This window comes from Ammospiza caudacuta, chromosome 27 (genome assembly GCF_027887145.1).
Source record: "Ammospiza caudacuta isolate bAmmCau1 chromosome 27, bAmmCau1.pri, whole genome shotgun sequence".
Taxonomy (NCBI): domain Eukaryota; kingdom Metazoa; phylum Chordata; class Aves; order Passeriformes; family Passerellidae; genus Ammospiza; species Ammospiza caudacuta.
Genome location: NC_080619.1, coordinates 4,617,450 through 4,636,638, shown reverse-complemented (window position 1 = coordinate 4,636,638; position 19,189 = coordinate 4,617,450). Strand labels below are relative to the sequence as shown.

General features: G+C 58.8%; 4 protein-coding genes across 4 annotated transcripts; 1 reads left to right on the top strand and 3 right to left on the bottom strand.

Annotated features, from left to right (window-relative positions):
* DHX58 (DExH-box helicase 58) lies at nt 1-4,436 on the bottom strand. Its single transcript, XM_058820569.1, has 12 exons — nt 4,251-4,436; nt 3,973-4,174; nt 3,694-3,884; nt 3,372-3,488; nt 3,041-3,167; nt 2,779-2,961; nt 2,448-2,704; nt 2,191-2,340; nt 1,807-1,968; nt 852-1,042; nt 561-657; nt 1-409 (listed from the first exon to the last, which is right to left on the bottom strand). Exons 1-12 carry the CDS (start codon nt 4,431-4,433, stop codon nt 230-232), a joined length of 2,040 nt encoding a protein of 679 aa, XP_058676552.1. The 5' UTR covers nt 4,434-4,436; the 3' UTR covers nt 1-229.
* A 509-nt stretch (nt 4,437-4,945) lies between these two features.
* On the bottom strand, nt 4,946-14,069 carry KAT2A (lysine acetyltransferase 2A). Its single transcript, XM_058820503.1, has 18 exons — nt 13,765-14,069; nt 13,161-13,284; nt 12,172-12,317; nt 11,715-11,804; nt 11,253-11,434; nt 10,260-10,451; nt 10,071-10,177; nt 9,838-9,945; nt 9,615-9,751; nt 8,157-8,365; nt 7,960-8,086; nt 7,639-7,749; nt 7,406-7,549; nt 7,058-7,172; nt 6,932-6,968; nt 6,751-6,814; nt 6,463-6,547; nt 4,946-5,967 (listed from the first exon to the last, which is right to left on the bottom strand). Exons 1-18 carry the CDS (start codon nt 13,990-13,992, stop codon nt 5,774-5,776), a joined length of 2,400 nt encoding a protein of 799 aa, XP_058676486.1. The 5' UTR covers nt 13,993-14,069; the 3' UTR covers nt 4,946-5,773.
* A 1,098-nt stretch (nt 14,070-15,167) lies between these two features.
* Nucleotides 15,168-16,077, bottom strand: LOC131568436 (heat shock protein 30C-like). The gene has a single exon (XM_058820504.1). It carries the CDS (start codon nt 16,060-16,062, stop codon nt 15,313-15,315), a length of 750 nt encoding a protein of 249 aa, XP_058676487.1. The 5' UTR covers nt 16,063-16,077; the 3' UTR covers nt 15,168-15,312.
* A 1,046-nt stretch (nt 16,078-17,123) lies between these two features.
* LOC131568439 (heat shock protein 30C-like) lies at nt 17,124-17,875 on the top strand. The gene has a single exon (XM_058820507.1). It carries the CDS (start codon nt 17,144-17,146, stop codon nt 17,723-17,725), a length of 582 nt encoding a protein of 193 aa, XP_058676490.1. The 5' UTR covers nt 17,124-17,143; the 3' UTR covers nt 17,726-17,875.
* The last annotated feature ends 1,314 nt before the right edge of the window (nt 17,876-19,189 follow it).

Sequence of the window (19,189 nt, the reverse complement as noted above, 5' to 3'; positions counted from 1 at the left end):
CAAGGTTTGGGTGGCTTTCAATCCCAGCATCTCATCCTTTCTACATGGGTGCAGCAAAGCTCCTTCAGCAGCCATGGGATCCAGCTTGGGACGTGCTGTTGGGGCTCAGACCAGCAAGAGAAAGAGGAGTGAGCCGTGGCTCTCTGTCCAAGGGTTGAGGAAGTCTCCCCTTTCCATGTAGCACCTTGAAAGCACCCTGTGAATGGTCCTCTTCTGAACAGAGCCTGTGCTACAAGGACAGGCTGTAGGTGCCAGAGCAATACTCCACGTAGTCAAAGGCCTCGATGGGGAACGTCACAGCCCCCCACTTCTTGTACCTCCTCTTCTCTGCTGGCGTCTCCACCACGAAGTTTTTGATGCAGAGGACAGGCAGCTTCACCTGGCGGTACAGCATCTCCATGCCCCAGTCCTGTGTGGGCAGGGAGGGGACAGTCACCCGAGGCACACACAGCGTCCCCAGGCTGCAGGGCCACAGCGAGGGGACAGTCACCTCTGTGTCCCACAGCCCACATAGGGCACAGCTCGCAAGGGGACAGACACAGGGGAATTGTGGTGCTCACCTGGCTGCAGTCTTTGCAGGAAATGCGGCAGCCGGGCTCCCAGTCCTTGAAAGCTCTCTGGAACTGTATTTTCCCAGAGGAAACTCTGTAATACGACCTGGAAGGAAGGGGCCACCAGGGTTGGGGTCAAACACCACACACCCAGCCAGCCAAAAGTGTCTGTGGGGTGAAACACCACAGTGCTGCTATTTGGTTCTACAGGGCCAGACAAGCTCAGGCACATCCCAATGGCTATATTGGTATTATTCCAATAACTCCCCTTACCCCTGTGCCTGCCCACGAGCCCCCTACCCGAATTTGGGGTTGACATTGACGTGGTGCATGCCCTCCACGGTGCGGATGTCGCTGCCCCGGCACACGGCCCTGCTGCAGTTGATGCAGTACAGGCAAACAGCAGACGCCTGGTGCAGCTGCCTGCGCTCGCTGATCCTGGCCTCCTTCAGCAGCCAGCTGGCCACAGCCACCCTCTGCAGCTCCTGGATCTGGGGGGAACACAGAGGTATCACCAGCCGGGGTTTTTTTGTTTTGTTTTGAGCTGTTTTATTTTCCAGCATCAGTCTCATTACATTGTTATGACAATGGGAAGATGCCATCAGCTCACATCCCAGGCAGCAGACCAAGAACTTAATGTTACAACTTACTTCCTAAGTTTTTTGACCAATCACACAAAGCAAAAGCACATTGGCAGTAGTTCTATCCAATCACTATAAGCACACGTCCCTTTGGTTAAAACAATGCTTGCTTATTTTGAATACAATAAATTGTGTAAGCTTTACACAGAGCTCCAATATTAAGCTTCAAACTTCTTAATATCTTGCTAGATAAACTTTTCTGTAGCTTAGAGAGTTATTCTAGACAACATATCAGCATTAATACACAGACCATAGCTCTATTTGTCCTTGTTTTTCTACTTTCTAAATAATTTTTCTGCAGACCTATCTCATGGCTGCTGCTTAGCTCTAATCACAGTTCTGCTGCCTCTGAGGCCTGCCTTTTGCAGCTTTCCCAAAACCCTCTGATTTTGTGGATTCCCACAGTGGGGGGACAGGGGTAGCACAGGACAGATGGCAGAATCCACGGATAACGAGGGAGGCATCATCAGCACAGAGCAGGAGGGCAGGGCAGGATGGGCACACACTGGCGTGCCCCACACAACCCCATCCCAGGATCTGGTGTTTCCCTGACACAGAGCAGGCAGCAAGGGCTGCCTGGCCCTGCCAGACCCACAGCAGCACCCAGCACCCACCTTTTGGAAGTACTCCTGCTCAGGCATGGCTTGCACTGCCTGGATCGCCCTCTTCATCAGCTCCACCAGGTCCTCATTGAGCAGCTCTCGGGTCACCTCTCTGGTGTTGGCTTTGGCAAGGACAGAGTAGACGCTGTTCTCAGCACGGGCACGGCCCCGGGCCTGCAGGGCAAGGTCCAAATGTTGCAGTCAATAGATAAAAGGACACAGCCAACCCTTCTGTGCTACCCTGTGAGGATGGAGCCACCTCCACTCTCTGCTGTGCCTTGCCATGGAGATGGGCTCATCCCCAAGGAGCTGCCTGCAGGGAATGCAAGCGCCCCCACGTCCCACCCCTGCAGCTTTGGGGGATCCTGGCAGGGCCAGAGGGAGCCTGGGCAGCACCTGCATCATGGCAATCTCGTTGGTCATCAGCCCATAGCGGACCACGATGTTGCACTCGGGGATGTCCAGGCCCTCCTCGGCCACACTGGTGGAGAAGAGCAGGTTGAGGGCTCCCTGACGGAACTGCTTGATCACATCCTGCTGCTCATTCTGGGGAGACAAGGGGGTGATGCCTCAGCAGCTGTGTAGGGCTCTGAGACCCCCAAAATGTGCAAATTTGGGTCGGTGCAGCTGCTGCCCACCCTCTCTGCACTCACCTGTGTCATGTGCCTGGTCTGGTTGCTGTAGCCAGCGCCGGTGAGGACGGCAGCCCTGATGTGCTGCCCACGGAGCGTGGCCGTGCTCTGCAGCCAGCTCAGCAGGCTGTGGGCACTCTGCCTTGTCCTGGTGAACACAATGCCACGAGAAGTGCCCAGGGGCTGGAAGTGCTCACGCAGGATCCCCTCCAGCTTGGCCAGCCTGGGGTTCTCATAGCGGTGATCCCCAGCAAGCTCCTGCAGTCTCGCCCTGTTCTCTGCACAGGTGACAGGAGCGTCAGGGACACCCCAAATGCAGCCAGCATCACCCCCCTCCAGGCCCCCCTGTTACCCTCAAAGGTGGTGGTGAGGAACTGCTCAGTGGGGTCCTTCTTGTCCCTCTCAGAGCTGTAGAACTGCTGGAGGCACTGGAAGGCATCCACCATCCTCACGGTGTCGTTGATGAGCAGAGCGTCATTGTACTTGCGCAGGTGCACAGCGCACACGCGCGTCTTGCGACAAAACATCTCTGCAGCTGCCAGGGCAGGGGACAGGGCAGTCACAGCCTGTCCCCATGGCTCAGCCCTGCCACACCCTCCCTGGCACAGCCTCACCTCTTTTCTCCAGCTCCACAATGTGCTGCTCGTAAATCTGCGTGCCAAAGTCCCGTGAGAAATCCGGCTTCTCCATGAACTGCTGGATCTGCACCATCATCTTCTTCAGCTGCTCACCAAAGGGGTCCTGGCAGCAGAGAGGGGCTCAGGACGTGGGAATTGTGGCTGCTTGCATGGCCCAGAACAGTTGTGGGATCCCCCAGCACCAAAGCTCTGGGTCTGATTTTTCACACTGAGCAAAGCAGATGAAGGTGCCTCACACAGCAGGGCTTGGGGGGTCTCATCTTCCACCCAGTGAGCAGCCCCATGCCTCTGAGCAGCCATCCCTCACCTGTGGTCTCTCCTGGCACAGGTCATACTGCTTCTTGGGTTGGGGGACGTGGTTCTGCAGGTGCTGCAACTCATCCTGCACCGATGTGATCTTCTCAGTGTCCAGGTTGGCACAGATCTGAGAGGGAAAGACCCTGCTTCCACCCTGAGCCCAGAGCTGCCCAGGACAATGCAGCACGTGCTGCTCAACTGGTGAGTTTGGGGATGACTCCTCCAAGCTGCCCAGCACCCACAAACCTGGGCATCAACCCCCATGCCCAGGAACACCCTGCTGAACCGCAGGGGAAGCCATGCTGGAACAGCACAGGGGGCACAGGACGCACCTGCAGGATGTGCTCTACAGCCCCCTCAAAGGATGTTGCCCCCCCGGTGCCAGGGGATGCCGTCAGCCCCAGGACCTGTGGCAGGTCCTGCTCCCCACGGAGCTTGTGCTGGAGGTATCTCAGCATGATCTTGTTGTAGACGGCGTCCTTGTGCGTGTGGTGGCACTCATCTATCACCAGCAGCGAAAAATCTGCTCCATGCCAGGGAAGGGAGCAAGGTGAGATGGTTGGGGCTCAGCCATGGCTGTGGGGCCAGCAGTATTTGCACCTGGTGCCCACCTGTCAGCTCCACGTGCACGTCCTCCTCCGTGCTCACCAGGGCGTTCTGCAGGATCTGCGCTGTGCAGACGACAACGTCGCTCTTCTTCACCAGGTCGGCGAAGAAGGTTTTGTGGCTGGTGTCCCCACTGATGGACGCCACCTTGAAGCTGTCCTGCAGCACGTGGAACTCCTTCTCGGTGTGCTGGTCCACCAAGTGCACCTGTGCCCACAGGACCACACTCAGCACCAGCCAGCACCACCAGGGTGGCTGTGGGGGTCCTGGGGCAGGGCAGCACCTTGTTGACAAGCACGGCCACCTTGGCGTCCCTCCGGCTCTCCAGGTGCTGCCGGCAGACGTGCACGGCCACGCGGGTTTTGCCGGCTCCGGTGGGCAGCCAGACGATGCTGTTGCGGCCGCTCAGGGCCGGGGCCGCCGCCTCCCGCTGGTACCCCCGGAGCTCCATTCCCTGAAGCTCCATTCCCTGAAGCTCCATTTCCCGCAGCTTCATTCCCCGCAGCTCCGCGTCCCGGAGCTCCATTCCCCACAGCTCCGCGTCCCGGAGCCGCCGCAGCCACCGGGAAACGAAACTGGAGGCGGTGCCGAGAGCGGCGGGCGGAGCACGGGGAAGGAACAGCAAGGGGGGGCCACGCCGGCCGAGCTGGGGAAAACTGAGCCGAGCCGAGCTGAGCCGAGCCGGCTGGCTCGGGGATCCCCCAGGAGCCCCAGCTCCCAACTGGAAGCGAAACCAAAAGCGAGTGGAGCTCCCACAGAACCTCCCCGCACCCAGATCACCCCTGTGTCCTGTCAACACCCTACACCCCAATTCTGCCCAGTGCACCCCAACCCGTCCATGGGGATCTTCACATTCTCCCCATCCTGAGCTGTTCCTCTTCCCCTCCCCAACACCCTTCAGAACATCCCCGGTTGTCCCCCCTGCCCACCATGCCGGGGTGAGCCCCAAGGATGGATCTAAGGCTTGCACAAGGACATTTATTAAAAAAACAAACAAACAAACAAACAAACAAACCAACGAAAACACCAGTCAAGTGAAATGGGGGAGTGGAGGGCAGGGAAAGGGGCGGGGAGCAGGGAGGGGACAAGCAGAGGTGGCTGCCAGCCAGAGCAGGGCAGGGAGCAGAGGCCAGCACAGCACCAGGCAGCCACCCTCCCTGTGCCCCTGGCACTCAGAGGGGCAGGACTGGGGCTGGCAGCCCCCCCGGCCCAGCTGGCAGCACAGGCAGGGAAGGCAGACCTGCCCCGGGAGGGGAGGGAGGGAAGGGCTGACAGAGGCAGCAGGAGCTGGGTGAGCAGGGCAGAGCCCCCTGCCCAGCAGGGCCCGGCCCAGGAGCAGCACCGCGGACAGAGCAGGGCTGAGCCCGCCTACATTCAGTGTGAGCGGCAGGGGCTGCCTGCACGTGGACGGAGCAGAAACCAAAGCACTTGTGCGCCCCTGCCCTGTCACAGGGAGTCAGGGCAGAAGGCACGATCCCAGGTAAGGGGGATGCACAGGGCTCAGGGGGCTCCCCCTCCCCAGGCAGAGGTGGGAGCTCAGTGCTGTCCCTGCCCTGGGCAGATCCTGATGGGGCAGCTCCAGCCTCAGCCCCATTCCCTAGGAGAGGCAGCCGGAGCACCTCAGGGATAAAAGCACCAGCCCCCCAAGCCCCTGTGGCTCCCCAAGAAGGAAAGCCCAGCTCCCCAGGCTGCTCAGCAGCACCAATCCCTCCAGCAGCTCCTACCAACACAAACAGTGGGGCTGGATTCCACAAGGAGCCCTGTCCCTCCCACTGGGAGGCCACAGCAGGTCCAGACCAGCCCCTTCTACTTATCGATGAGCCCTCCCTCCTTGAGCTTGAAGTAGAAGAACTTCTCGAGGGTGTTGGCACACTTGCAGTAGTCGCTGTCGGGCGGGTTGTACTCGCGGCAGTTGGTGATGATGCGCTGCAGGTCAGCGATGAAGAGCTTCTTGGTCACATAGTAGCGGTTCTTCAGCCTCTCCGTCATGGTCTTCAGGTCTGCAGGTGGCACAGGTCAGGATCCCTCCCCAGGCTTCTGCATCCCCCCCAGTCACTGAGCTGGGCATCAGCCACGGGTCCCAACTCATCCCTTTCTCATTCAGGACTCTCCCGAGGCTCCCACTGCCCCAAACGTGAGTCCTTTGATTAATGTGGGGTTCTCAGCCCTCTCTGCTGATTATTGTGGGGTTCTCAGCCCCCTCTACTAATTAATGTGGGGTTCTCAGCCCTCTCTGCTGATTATTGTGGGGTTCTCAGCCCCCTCTACTAATTAATGTGGGGTTCTCAGCCCTCTCTGCTGATTATTATGGGACTCTCAGCCCACTCTACTGATTATTGTGGGGTTCTCAGCCCCCTCTGCTGATTATTGTGGGGTTCTCATCCCCCCTCTTTGCTGATTCATGTGGGGTTCTCAGCCCCCTCTGCTGATTCATGTGGGGTTCTCAGCCCCCTGTTCTGCAATCCTGCCCCGGGGTGCTGGACACACCAACCTACCAATGGGGAAGCGGATGATTTCATAGTAGTCTGGTGCCTCTGACTTCTTCACTGGCTCCATGAAGGGCCACGCACTGGGGTGGGTCTGGGGAGAAGAGGGGGCAGTTGGAGCAATGAACACACAACCCTTGGCTGCTCCAGCACCCAGGGGTCCTGCTCTCCCCCCAACCTGGGTCACCCCAGCTGTCCCCAAGGGCAAAGCCCTGTACAGCCCGTCCCAAGGGAGGCAGCTCTGAGGGCTGTCAGGGGGACAGGGACCCCACAGTGAGGGTCCTTTCCTGCCCACACCTTGATCTGGGCCAGGAGGTTCTTCAGCATGTTGTAGAGCTGGTCTGGGTCCTTCAGCTCCTTCCTGCAGGACAAAGCCAGTGCCCATCAGCCTCTCTCCACTCCAGGGCAGGAAAACACCAAGGCTGAGGCACAGCCTGAGCTGAGCCCCCAGCCCTGCTGCTTCATCAGCAGCACTCACCCCTTCTCCTTCCCCAGTGGTTTCCATCCTGTTTCTCCTGGAATAAAGTATCAGTGTCACCATGTCTGCTCTGCAGCCATGGGGAGGGAGGGCAGAGCCCCCTGCCAGACCCCTGCCAGGACTCACGGATGCCAGGGACGCTCTCGATGGGGATCTGCCTCACGCCCTCCTTGAAGCAGGTCAGGCCTGGGTACACCTTGCGGATCTGAGCCTGTTTCCTCTCAATCAGCTTCTTGATGATCTGCAGGGAATGGGGATGGAAGGGAGCAGAGGAATGGGGGCTGCAGGATGCTCCAAGGACCCCACAAACCCACCATGCAAGGCCAGAGATAACCCCAGCCAGTGTTAACGCCACCAGTGCTCCCTCATTGCTCTGCAAGTCTGCTCTCAGAGCCAGCACAGCCCCACACCTCTCCTCTGCCTTCAGGGGGTGGCTGGCAGTCACCTACCCTTGTGCCCACCCCTGGGCCATACCTCCTTCTGCTTCTTGATGATGTGTGAAAGCTCGGTGTAGGGGATGCGGGGGTTCAGCTCACACTCCATCAGGGTGGCCCCCTCGTAGTCCTTGATGTACCCCAGGTAGCGGCTCTTGGGGACCTTGATGTCCTTGGAGAAGCCCTAGGGGAGAGGGGCAGGTGGGAAGGGGTAGGTGGGAGGGGGTAGGTGTGCAGCAGGGCTGGGAGCAGCTCCCAGGGAAAGGAGCCCACCTGCTTTTTGAAGTAGCCAATGGCGTACTCATCTGCATAGGTGAGGAAGTAGAGGATGTTGTGCTTGATGTGGTACTCCTTCAGGTGGTTCATCAGGTGTGTCCCATAGCCCTTGGGGAAATACCATGAGACAGAGACCCCCCAGGTGGGATAAACAACCCCCTCCCACCCATGGAAATGGCAGCTGCAAGATGACCTGGAGCAACAGCTTGGGGTTGACCAGTGCTGAGCAGGTTTGGCTGCCCAAGGGGGCTGAGAGACCATCCTGCCCACGCCAGGCTTTGGGGGGGCACACCTGCGTGCCCACCTCCCTTCTCTCACCTTCACTTGCTCATTGGAGGTGACAGCACAGAAGACAATCTCCGTGAAGCCTTGGGTAGGGAACATACGGAAGCAGATGCCCCCAATCACTCGTCCATCCTTGATCAGCGCCAGGGTCTTGTGCTTCCTGCGGGCGGCACGGCCGAGGGTGAGGGGAGCCCCCCACAGCGGCCCCCAGGCACCCCCCAGGCACGCACGGGTCAAAGACGAGGCGGGTGATGTACTCCTTGGGCATGCGGGGCAGCTGGTGGGAGAAGACGTTCTGCAGCCCCACCAGCCACATCAGGATCTTCTTGTTGGATTTCTGCGACAGGGAGTTGCCGATGACGTGGAACTCGATGATGCCGCGCCGCTCCTCCAGCCGCGCCGTCTCGTCCCGCGCCGCGTTGGCCGACAGCAGGCTGGTCTGGGGGCACAGAGGGGGGGTCACTGGCGCTGCACACCCTCTTTGGGGGAGCCCACCTGTAGGAGTGTCAGGGGTAGGACGGTCGGGACGGACAGAGGTGAGAGATCTCTGAAGCCAGATCATGGAATTTGGGGTTTATTGCAAAGGGCCTGGGTGCAGGCTGCCAGCCACAGCTCAGAGCAGGCCCGAGAGAAAAGAGGGGGAGAGAGGATGAGAGGGTAAGAGAGTAAAAGCATCAGGGAGTAAAAGGGGTAAGAGAGTAAAAGGCAAGAGCATAAAAGGGTAAGAGCGCGAAGTTCCCATTACAATACAATAAATCTTCTTCTGTGTTGAATATTCTAATTCTCACTAACCAATCTAGTCCAAGATACAAATCCTATAGCATTTACATACAGCCTATAAGAATCACTACATTACCATACTGTGTTACATTTTAAATCCTAAAATCTCCTCTTTGGACCCCTTCTGCCAAGCCAGTAGGGTCTGCTTGGACCCTTAGACCTGTCTGCAAGCAGAGGGTGCTGTTCCATCAAAAGGGGATCACCTTCAGCTGGCCACACCATGGATTTCCCATTGTTCAGTAACTGAGGTACCTCAAAGCTTGCTTTCATTTCAATCTCACTTATAGTTTCCATATTCTCAAAATCTTTTGCCAGGCAATCATATTTATAAGGCTTTCCTGTTTCATCTTCCCCAACACTCACCCCACCGTGGCACGTGGGGAAAGCAGCTCTGTAGTAATTCAGCCTCCTGCTGAGTGCAGGTTTGCCTCTGAGTAGGCTGCAGGGCCGGATAGCTCAGTCCTTTATGGGGACTGACTGCCCAATAACCCAAGCAGCTCTCAGCAACCTTAGCAAGCTCAAGGAATATCAGCTCTTTTAGTAATTATCAGCTCTTTGTGATTCCAGCTCTTAGCTTGCAAGGTGCCACAGGCAGGCAGGCTCAGGGCAAGAGAGGAGAAGGCTGTTCTGGCACTCCACAGTCTATGAAGGGTTCCAGGGACAGCTCTTCTCCAGAACTAGGCTAAAACAGCCCATTATGTAGGGTATAGGGGGATCAGAAATTGTCCAATAGCAGGGGTTAAGGAGAAGTGACCTATGGGGTTACACAGAGATAAGCAGGGGTCCAAAAGGCAGAAGAAAGGGCTTCCAGCCATTCACCATGACTTGGCATTTCCTATCTTTAGGCCTCTGCCCTGTGCCTGCTGCACTGTAGGCCATGGAGGCACCCCAACATCCCCAGGCCTCACCTCAGGGCCCAGCATGGCAGCAGGGTCTGTGATGGTCAGCATGACCTCGTTCACCAGCTCCATGGGGATGTCTCCCATGACACGGATCCGCTTGGCATCCTCCAGGGTCAGGCTCTCAGGGAGCTTCCTCTTCTCTCCTGGCACGGGAGCAGAGTGGCACATGCAGTGCTGGGAGGCACCATGGACAGTTCCAGCTTTCTGGAGTGGGCTCAGGTGACCTTACCTGGCAGAGGCTCTGGGGTGGTGGTGTCCAGGCTGGTGGCTGAGCTGCTGCTGCTGAGCTTCTTGCTGAAGAGAGGAGTGGTGGGCACAGCAACGGTGCTGACTGCAGCTGCAAGAAACCCATGGTGCCCACGACTGAAAATGCCTTGTGAAAATGCTCGGCCACACCTTAACCCTTTATCCCTCAGCCTCCAAACAGAGGGAGAGGGGAAATCCTGAATTATCCTGAAATACCTGGGCGAGACACCAGCTGGGCACCCTCTGCAGCTGGCACAGTGAAATCAGCTTCCCAGATGGGAGAGTTCTCACCGTAGATCTCCTCCTCCAGCATGGAGAGGAACCTGGCAGGGAGTGGCACATCAGCAAGCGAGCATGCCAAAGGAGGAGTGCCCTCCAGCAGCCATCCCCACACTGGGCACCTACTTGGGGAAGTGGGTGAGGATCAGGGTCCGTTTCTCTGGCACCAGCTTGTCCTTCTCCACACGGAATTTCTCCAGCAGCTGCCGCCGCGTCACGGTGAAGATGGACTTGAGGAGGCTGCGCCCAAACACGTGCGTGGTCTCATAGCGGGGCAGGCTGTCACAGCTCTGGGGCACATGGCAGTAGCACAGCCACCTGTGGGACACCAAGGGGCTCTAGAGACAGGGCTGGAACCCAGGAAATTCCTCTGGCTGCCCTGGAGGACTCGAGCTCCTGCCCAGGGGGCTCAGAGACCTTGGCACAGAGTCAAAACCACCTGTACCTTTGATTTTAGCCCACTGAAACAATTACCAACCTTATATGAGGATTTACAAGCCATGAAAGTTTAAGTAGAATGATAGTGAATTTATCACAGGGTGTAAAAATAATTTTTGGGGGTTTTTAGAATGGGGGTTCAGGAGGAATCTGGGCATGTCCAGCCTTTCTCCTTCTTCTTCTTGGCCTCCATCTTCTGCTGTGATGTTGGCACTTTTAGATTGGTTTAGAGTAGAAGCTCACTGTCTAATATAGGTGATAGGTATTGGGAAGTAATTGTAAATATTGTATACATAGTTTTTAGTATAAAAAGATAAAAGACGGGCAGTGTGCCTCTGATTGTCTTGTTGAGCAGACCTCAGCAGGCCAGGAGAAAGAATTTTATAGATAAAAACAATAACAACCTTGAGACAGAGAAATGAAGAGTTCTGACTCCTTCTTCAACTGCTGGGCTGGGAAAAGAGACTTTTTAACACATCTGGGGGTCACTGAGCAGCTAGAGAGAACCAGAGACCCCAGAGCAACCATATCACTCCTGGGACAATATTGCTGGGAGCAGACTGGATGAAGGCACTGCTGACACTCAGAAGCACTGGCCCCACTGTGTGCCTGCTCTCCTGGTGGACTGACAATCTGGGAGACCCCAGGCTGGCTGGCTCAGTGGCCCCCTGCCCTCCTTACCTGGTGTAGTTGACCTTGTAGGTGGCCACATCATCGTTCTGGGAGCGCTGACGGAACTGGGACGGTGTCTCCAGCTTCCAGTAGTTGAGGCACAGCAGGAACATCTTGGAGAGTTCATACATGGTCTGGCGCTCCTTGGGTGGCAAGTGGCTGAATTTGTACTGCACAAAATTCAGGACTCCCTGGGGAGAGAGGATGGCACAGTGGGAGGGTGCCAGGGGCTGAATTTGTACTGCACAAAATTCAGGACTCCCTAGGGAGAGAGGATGGCACAGTGGGAGGGTGCCAGGGGCTGAATTTGTACTGCACAAAATTCAGGACTCCCTGGGGAGAGAGGATGGCACAGTGGGAGGGTGCCAGGAGCTGCTCTGGGCTCTTCCATGCTGCCTCCCAGAGAGAGAGGGGACTGTGCAAGAGCAGCAGAACACAGGACAAGCCATCAGGGCAGTGCAGCAGCCTCACCTGCTCAATGTTGGGTTTCTCAAAGGGAGGGCTCCCCAGGGACCCCTCGACCACAGGCTGGCTCATCTGCAGGATGCACTTCCTCAGCAGCTGCAAAGACACCAACAGACACGGTCAGAAGAGCCCCAGGAACTGGACATTCCAGGAATGGTGGAGGTGGCTGAATGCTGCCATGGGGCTGCTCCAGTCTCTACAGCTAGGAAGGCACTGGTGCTGCCCTTGGAGCACACCCACTCATCCCCTAGAACTGCCCCTCCTAGGGAATTCCAGGCCAGGAGAGCAGTGACTCCAGAAGAGAGTCAACATTCCAGGTCTCTGGGCTGTGGGATGGTTCACAGCTTCAGCACCAGCTCCAGCAGAGCACAAACAGCAGGACAGCAACCCCCACAATGACCAGAAACTCTGCACATTTCCCCCCATGAGTGGGGCAGTGAGACCTGCCCAGCTCCAGACTCACCTTGAACAGGTAGAAATACACCTGCTTGGTGTCTGTGTCCTCCTCCTTGTGCACTGACATGAAGAGGTTCTCCACATCCACCACCATGCCCAGCAGACGGTTGATCTCCTCCTCTGAGACGTTCTCCAGGTGGGACACGTGGTCAGCTGTGCCAGGGAGAAAGAAAAGGGATCATCACCACAAAGAGAAAGCCAAGAGATCAGCACCACAAAGAGAAAGGCAAGGGATCATCACCACAAAGAGAAAGCCAAGGGATGAGCACCACAAAGAGAAAGCCAAGGGATCATCACTACCAAGAGACCAGGGGATCAGCACCACAAAGAGAAAGCCAAGGGATCATCACCACAAAGAGAAACCCAAGGGATCATCACCACAAAAAGAAGCCAAGGGATTACCACTACAAAGAGAAAGCCAAGGGATTATCACCACAAAGAGAAGGCCAAGGAATCAGCACCACAAAGAGAAAGCCAAGGGATCAGCACCACAGTGGCACTGAGGGATCAGCACCACAGAATAGGAATGTGTTTCTTGTTGATGGAGAGACAAAACTATCCTTTGTCTTCTTAAAAAGGAAATAAGCTTAGAAGTTTTTCTCTTCAATCAAGTGAAAAGACACCTTATAGGACTTAGGGGACTCCACCTCAAATTTAAGGATAGCTAATTGTACAGGAGCCATAAAGTTTTGCTTGGGGAATTTACTAGAAAAAGAAGAGAACAAAGAAACTAATTGCTTTTGTGAAGTGTTTTACTAAGGGCAGGAGAGCTTTTTGCACTTAGTTTTTGTCTATAAAGAGTTTGTTATTTTGCCTTTTATTAGAACCTTTTTGTTTCCAACACTGCAACAGAAGCCACCCTGCTGATTTTATGCCTTCTAAGGTAGCTGAGCTATCTTGGGTGTGAAATAGACTTCCAAAAGCTTATGAGATCTGGCTCAAAGAAGCTCCTATTTCACCACAGTGAGAACAAGGGACCAGTCCCACAGGAGTTACCCAGAGCATGGCCACAGCTCCGGCAGGGTTCACTCAGGTTGGTCACTGGCTGCTGCAGGTCCATTCGGGGGGCTGTGGGGGGGTTGGGGTTCTTCCAGCCATTGCACTTGCAGGCGTCGTTGGCCTGGGAATAAGGACAGCAGTGGTTGTTGCAGTGGGTGCCACCTTCTGTGGCCAAAGATTTCCCTGGCTCCCATCTACCCCTCTTCACCCAGCCCAGCTTTTCTCAGCCCCCACCACCCCAATACTCCCCCAGAACTCTGCAGCCCCTGCTCAGTGACATCCCTGCATCCCCCTTGGGTAACTCAGCACCCTCATCCTGCACTTGTACCCCACGTACATCCCAATCCCGCATCCTTTGTCCATTTATTCCTTCCATTCACCCCCCTGCACCCCTAAATTCCCCTCCTACACCTCTCCTGCATCCCCTCTCATGTCAGCATCCTCACCCTCCATCCCTCACCCATGCACAGCCCTGAACCCCCACTCCCGTATCCCCTGCACCCCCACCATGCCCGTCCTTGCATCCCTCACTCGTGCACAGCCTCGAACCCCCCTCCAGCCCTCCGTGCCCTCCGTTCCCTCCCGGTGCCGCCGTCCCCACCTTGCAAGCCGAGAACACCCCCAGCTTCTCCAGCTTCTTCCCGCGGGGGAAGCCCCGCACCTGCGCCTTGCGCTGGCTCGCCCGCTGCTGCTGGCTCAGCCCGGGCCGTGCCGGGTCGCTGGATCCCGCTCCTCCAGCCGTTCCCCCGCTCGCCCCCGCTGTGGCCGCCGTTGCCGCGGCCGGGCCCGGCGGGGGCCGCCCGGGCTGCGCGGTCTCCGGCTCCGCCATGCCGGGCCCGGCGTGCGCCCCGCGCGCACTGCACCTGCGCGCCGGGAGCGCAGGGAACGCCGGGAGTTGTAGTTCGCTGCGGCGGGAGAGGCGGGGCCGTTGCTGCCGGGACGGCGCTCCCGGGGCCGGTTCACGTCACCCGGTGCCCCAAACGGGAGCAGAGCTCCCACTCGGCACTGCGGGCGGCGCGAACCGCCCAGAGAGGATCGAGGTCCGGTCGCGACGACCCACCGCGACAGCCCCTCACGGGGCGATGCCGAGCTGTCGGTGCCCGGCGGAGCGTTCGCACCCCTCCGGTAACCGGTACCGCTCCGCTGCCTCCCGCAAATATGGAGCGGGGCCACGGCCTGTTATCCAAACGCGGTGTGTGACCCGCCCTCCGCCTGCTCGCAGCCGGCTCGGGCGGCTGGCACGGAGCGTGGCCGCGCCTCCCGGCCGGTACCGGCGAACCGGCTCCGCCCGCGGGGCCATTAATGAGAGACCGACCGCGCCCCTCTGACCGCGGGGGAAGCGGATTAGCGCCGGGCAGGAGCGGGCACCGCCTGGAATGTTCCAGCACTGTCGGCGAGGCAGGCACGGGAATGTTCCAGCAGCATCCCGAGGATGGGAGCCACCGCTGCCAAGGCTGCCCGGGGGGATGCTCGGGACCTGCCGGGGATTCTCGGTGCTCCTCATGGCCCGGAGCCCCTCGCTCATCCTCCTCTGCCAGGGCAGAGCTGGGCAGAGGTCATGCCCGGTGCCAGCACAGCCCCGTTCATCCGACAGAAGTGCCTGGGCCATGCCCAGCGCCAGCACAGCACCGTTCCCCACCCTGGCAGAGGTGCCCGGGCCATACCCAGTGCCAGCACAGCCCTGTTCCCCTGGCAGAGTTACCAGAGCCATGCCCAGTGCCAGCACAGCCCTGTTCCCCCCGGCAGAGATGCCAGGGCCATGCCCGGTGCCAGCACAGCCCCGTTCCCCCCGGCAGAGGTGCCCGGGCCATGCCCGGTGCCAGCACAGCCCCGTTCCCCCTGGCAGAGGTGCCAGGGCCATGCCCGGTGCCAGCACAGCCCCGTTCCCCCTGGCAGAGGTGCCAGGCCATGTTCGGTGCCAGATCAGCCCCATTCCCCATTGCGCTGCGTGGGCACGGGCAGGAGCACTGCAAAGCAAGACCAGAAACGCCGGAACCACACAAATAAAAGTTAGGAATATTTATTACATATCAAAAAAAGCTGCATGTTTCGGGCAGACCCCACGCCCCGGGCCATAGCGCGGTCCCGCTCTGCGGCCAGCAGCTGCCCTCGTTGTCGCCAGGCTCAGCCTGGTCCCCGTCGCTCCTCTTCACGCCTTGGCCCTCTCGGCTCCCTCCTCGGCGCTGCCAGCTTGCTGTGCCACCGCCGGCCCCATCTGGATGGGCACATTCCTCTCGGGAGCGGCTGGCAGTGCCAGCTTGGGGGCCTCGATGCGGAGCTGCCCATCCTTGGACAGGGAGCAGGTCAGCGCCTCGGCGTCCACCTCCTCGGGCACGTCCCACTCCCGCTTCAGCACCTCGTACTTGTAGGAGAAGGAGCCCTTCTCGTCCGTGCTCTGCGTCTCCTTCTGCCCCACCAGCACCACCTTCCTGCCCACCACCTTCACCGACAGCTGCTCGGGGGCAAAGTCCTTCACGTCCTGGCACACCGAGAAGCCGTCCCCGGAGCTGTGGGGCAGCGCTGCGCTGGTGCTGGGGGCGATGCCGAGCCGGCCGGGGCTGCTGCCGCTGCTCAGGTACTGCTCCACGCTGCTCATGAACTCCCGAGCCCGCTCCATCTCCAGCCGCATCTCCCGCTCCAGCTCGGCGAAAAGGGTGCCTGGATGTGGCCACAGGGTGCGGACGGGTCCCAGCCACGGGAACAGCGAGCTGGACATGGGCGGCATAAAGTGCAGGCGGCAAAGCATCTCTGCTGCGAGAGAGGAGCGCTCCCGGCTGTGCTGCTGCTGCTCCGTGCAGTGCTGGGCTGGGGAAGGGGAGCAGCGGGTTTTATTCTCCCCTGCCCAGGGGTGTGTCCCTTCCAGAATGCTCTCTCCCCCCACGCAGCCTCCTGGAGCCATCGCCTATTTTTGAGAGGCTGATTATCCACCAGCCAAAATAGCAGCGCCTGTTTCTGGGCACAGGTCACATGCCACAAATAGGGAGCCGCAGTCACCGCCGTGAGCTCGGGTTTCTGCACAGCCATCGTGATGCAGCGGGGCCCGTGGGGCCATGGCCGGGGGGCTACAGAGCCCTTCCCTGCCTGGGGCTCGGTGGAGGAAGGCTCCACTGTGCCAGGAGCTCATCACTCCTACAGTACAGGAACTGATCCCACCCCTGTACATGTCCCATGGCATCTGCTGCCAGGCACTTCCTTTCACTGTCTGGGACCCCTCTCCCTGTTGGGCATTCCCAGCCTGACCCCTCAGCACCCCACCTGGGCATGGGGCCACAGACTGACCCCTCATCACCCCACCTGGGCATAGGGCTGACCCCTAAACACCCCACTGCACACCCCACCTGGGCATGGGGACACGGGCTGACCCCTCAGCACCCCACCTGGGCATGGGGACACAGACAGACCCCTCAGCACCCCACTGCACCCCACCTGGGCATGGGGACACGGGCTGACCCCTAAACACCCCACTGAACACCTGGGGACACAGACAGACCCCCTCAGCACCCCACCTGGGCATGGGGACACGGACTGACTTCTGGTCTCACCTAAGATCTCTACCTGGGCACAGATGGGGGGAAATGGAACACAGGGCAGGGCGGGGGGAGGCACGGAGGAGACGAGCCCAGACTCACTCCATGCCTGGGAAACGCAAAGGGCACAGATTTTTGGCAAGGGCGGCTCAGGCATCCCGCTCGGAGGCTGAGGTGATGCTGCTAATTATAAGCCAGGAGAGCAAAGCTGTGAGAGTCAGGGCGAAGGTATGCCGGGCACGACGTCAGCCCTGCCTCTCCTCACGGGTGAGTAACAAGAATGAGCTGGAACGGGCTGGAAAGGGCTGAGCTTTTCTCCCGGGGCTGACGTAATGTGCGGGACAATGCCACGCCTCCGGGGAATCGGGTATAAAAACCTGCGGCGGCAGCAGCGGGGCAGAACGCTTCCAGAGCACTGGAAAGGCGACAGCAGCAGCAGCAGCAGCAGCAGAGATGCTTTGCCGGATGCACCTCGCCCCCTTCGCCTCCAGCTCCCTGGCCAGCCGGCTGGGCACAGTGAGGACCCTGTGGCCACACGCAGAGACCATCTTCACCGAGCTGCAGCAGGAGATGGAGAAAGCTCGCGAGTTCATGAGCAGCTTCGAGCAGCTGCTGAGCAACCACGGAGCCATGGCCATGGAGCACAGCCCGAGCAGCAGCATGAGCCTGAGCCACAGCTCCGGGGACGGCTTCTCGGTGTGCCAGGACGTGAAGAACTTCGCTCCCGAGGAACTGTCGGTGAAGGTGGTGGGCAGGAAGGTGGTGCTGGTGGGGCAGAAGGAGACTCAGAACGTCGATGAGAAGGGCTCCTTCTCCTACAAGTACGAGGTGCTGAAGCGGGAGTGGGACGTGCCCGAGGAGGTGGACGCCGAGGCGCTGACCTGCTCCCTGTCCAAGGATGGGCAGCTCCTCATCGAGGCCCCCAAGCTGGCACTGCCAGCTGCTCCTGAGAGGAGCGTGCCCATCCAGGTCAGCTCTGCTGCCCCACTGACCGGACCAGCTTCTGAGAACGGAGCCACCAAAGCCCAGGTGTGAGAGGATGGGACCCGATGGCCACGGCAGGACCGGAGCAGACAGGAGCAAGTCTCGGGTTGAAGCCCAGACAAGCTTCATCAGCAATGATGCCATTTTTTTTTCACTAAACTGGAATGTTTTTGTATCCAATAAAAATACTTTTGCATTGAATCTTCTTTTGTGTTCTCTGGGCGTTGATTAATGGGGAGGCTGCGCCCTGCTCTTGGTGCCAGAGGAATGGGACGCACAGGGAGGGAAGAAGCTCAGGGCAGCACAAAATGGGGTCAGACAGCAGAGCCAGAGGGGTCTGTGAGGGATGGGAGGGGATCTGGGAAGAAGGGCAGTCCCACTCACCTGCACAGGAGCAGCAGGGGTGCCTCACCCCTTCCTCACACTGCTGCCAGCATCAGCTCCAGCTCCACAACCCCAGCCAATACCCATCCCTATCCAACCACACCGGGCTGGCTGGCAGGGCGTGGTGTGAGACTCTTGTAGCCACCACACTTTCCCTTTCCCAGCTTGGCAAGGGGCTGCTGGAGTCCACCCTGAGCTCGCAGGAGCAGGGAGGGAGCAGCCCAACCCTGGGTGCGGTGTGTAACCACCACAAACACCCAGCTCAGGCCTGGGCAGGCAGCAGCTGTGTGGGCAGGCTGCAGGTATGCAGGCAGGAACGCCTGTTTGTGCTAAAGCAGCCTGAGATCACACACACCAGGAACACCAGCAGGTCCCCAGCGTCATTACTGAGCCCCTGAGCACCTGCTGCAAGCAGCAACACCCTCCTTAGGGTATCACAGGTGCCTTCATAAAGACTCCAAGCCTAGGAAGAAAGCAGGCACTCGGAGAGGAGCCAGCAGATGGCAACAGCACTGCACACACTGTACACTGAATGGTTCTGAGTGGCATCAGGCAAGCTCTTCTCCAAACTGGTCCAGCTCTGGCTGCCTGGGGACACCAGCAGCATCAGCCCACCCCACACAGTGAGCACTGCGTGGTCCCACAGAGATCCTGAGCAGCTCCAGCAGCTCAGCAGTGCAGGCACAAACAGCACCACACAAAGGAGCCCACACCCCACAGGCAGCCCAGGCTCCAGCATGATCCCAGGCACCCCATCACCAAATCACTCCAGACCCTTCCTGCTTCCACGATTTTAAGGAAATCCAGCAGGAGGAGGAGGAGGAGGCACTAAGACCTTGGATAGCAGATGAAGGACACACAAGCCAAGGTTGCTCATACACCTCTACTCACAGGCTCTGTGACCCAGCCCCTCAGCTGTGAGGGTTCCAAATGCAGCACATCTCCATCCTCAGCCTCTCCTGAGCACAAATGGTGCTGCTGGCAGCACAGCTGGCAGGGATGGAGCTGCAAGGGGCTGCTCCTTCTTCCACACTGACTCCGGGTCCCAGGGTGTTTGGGTCTCACAGTCCTTGCAGCAGTGACAGGAGAGCAGCATCTTCCAAGGCCACGGTGCTCCAGGGACAGGCATGG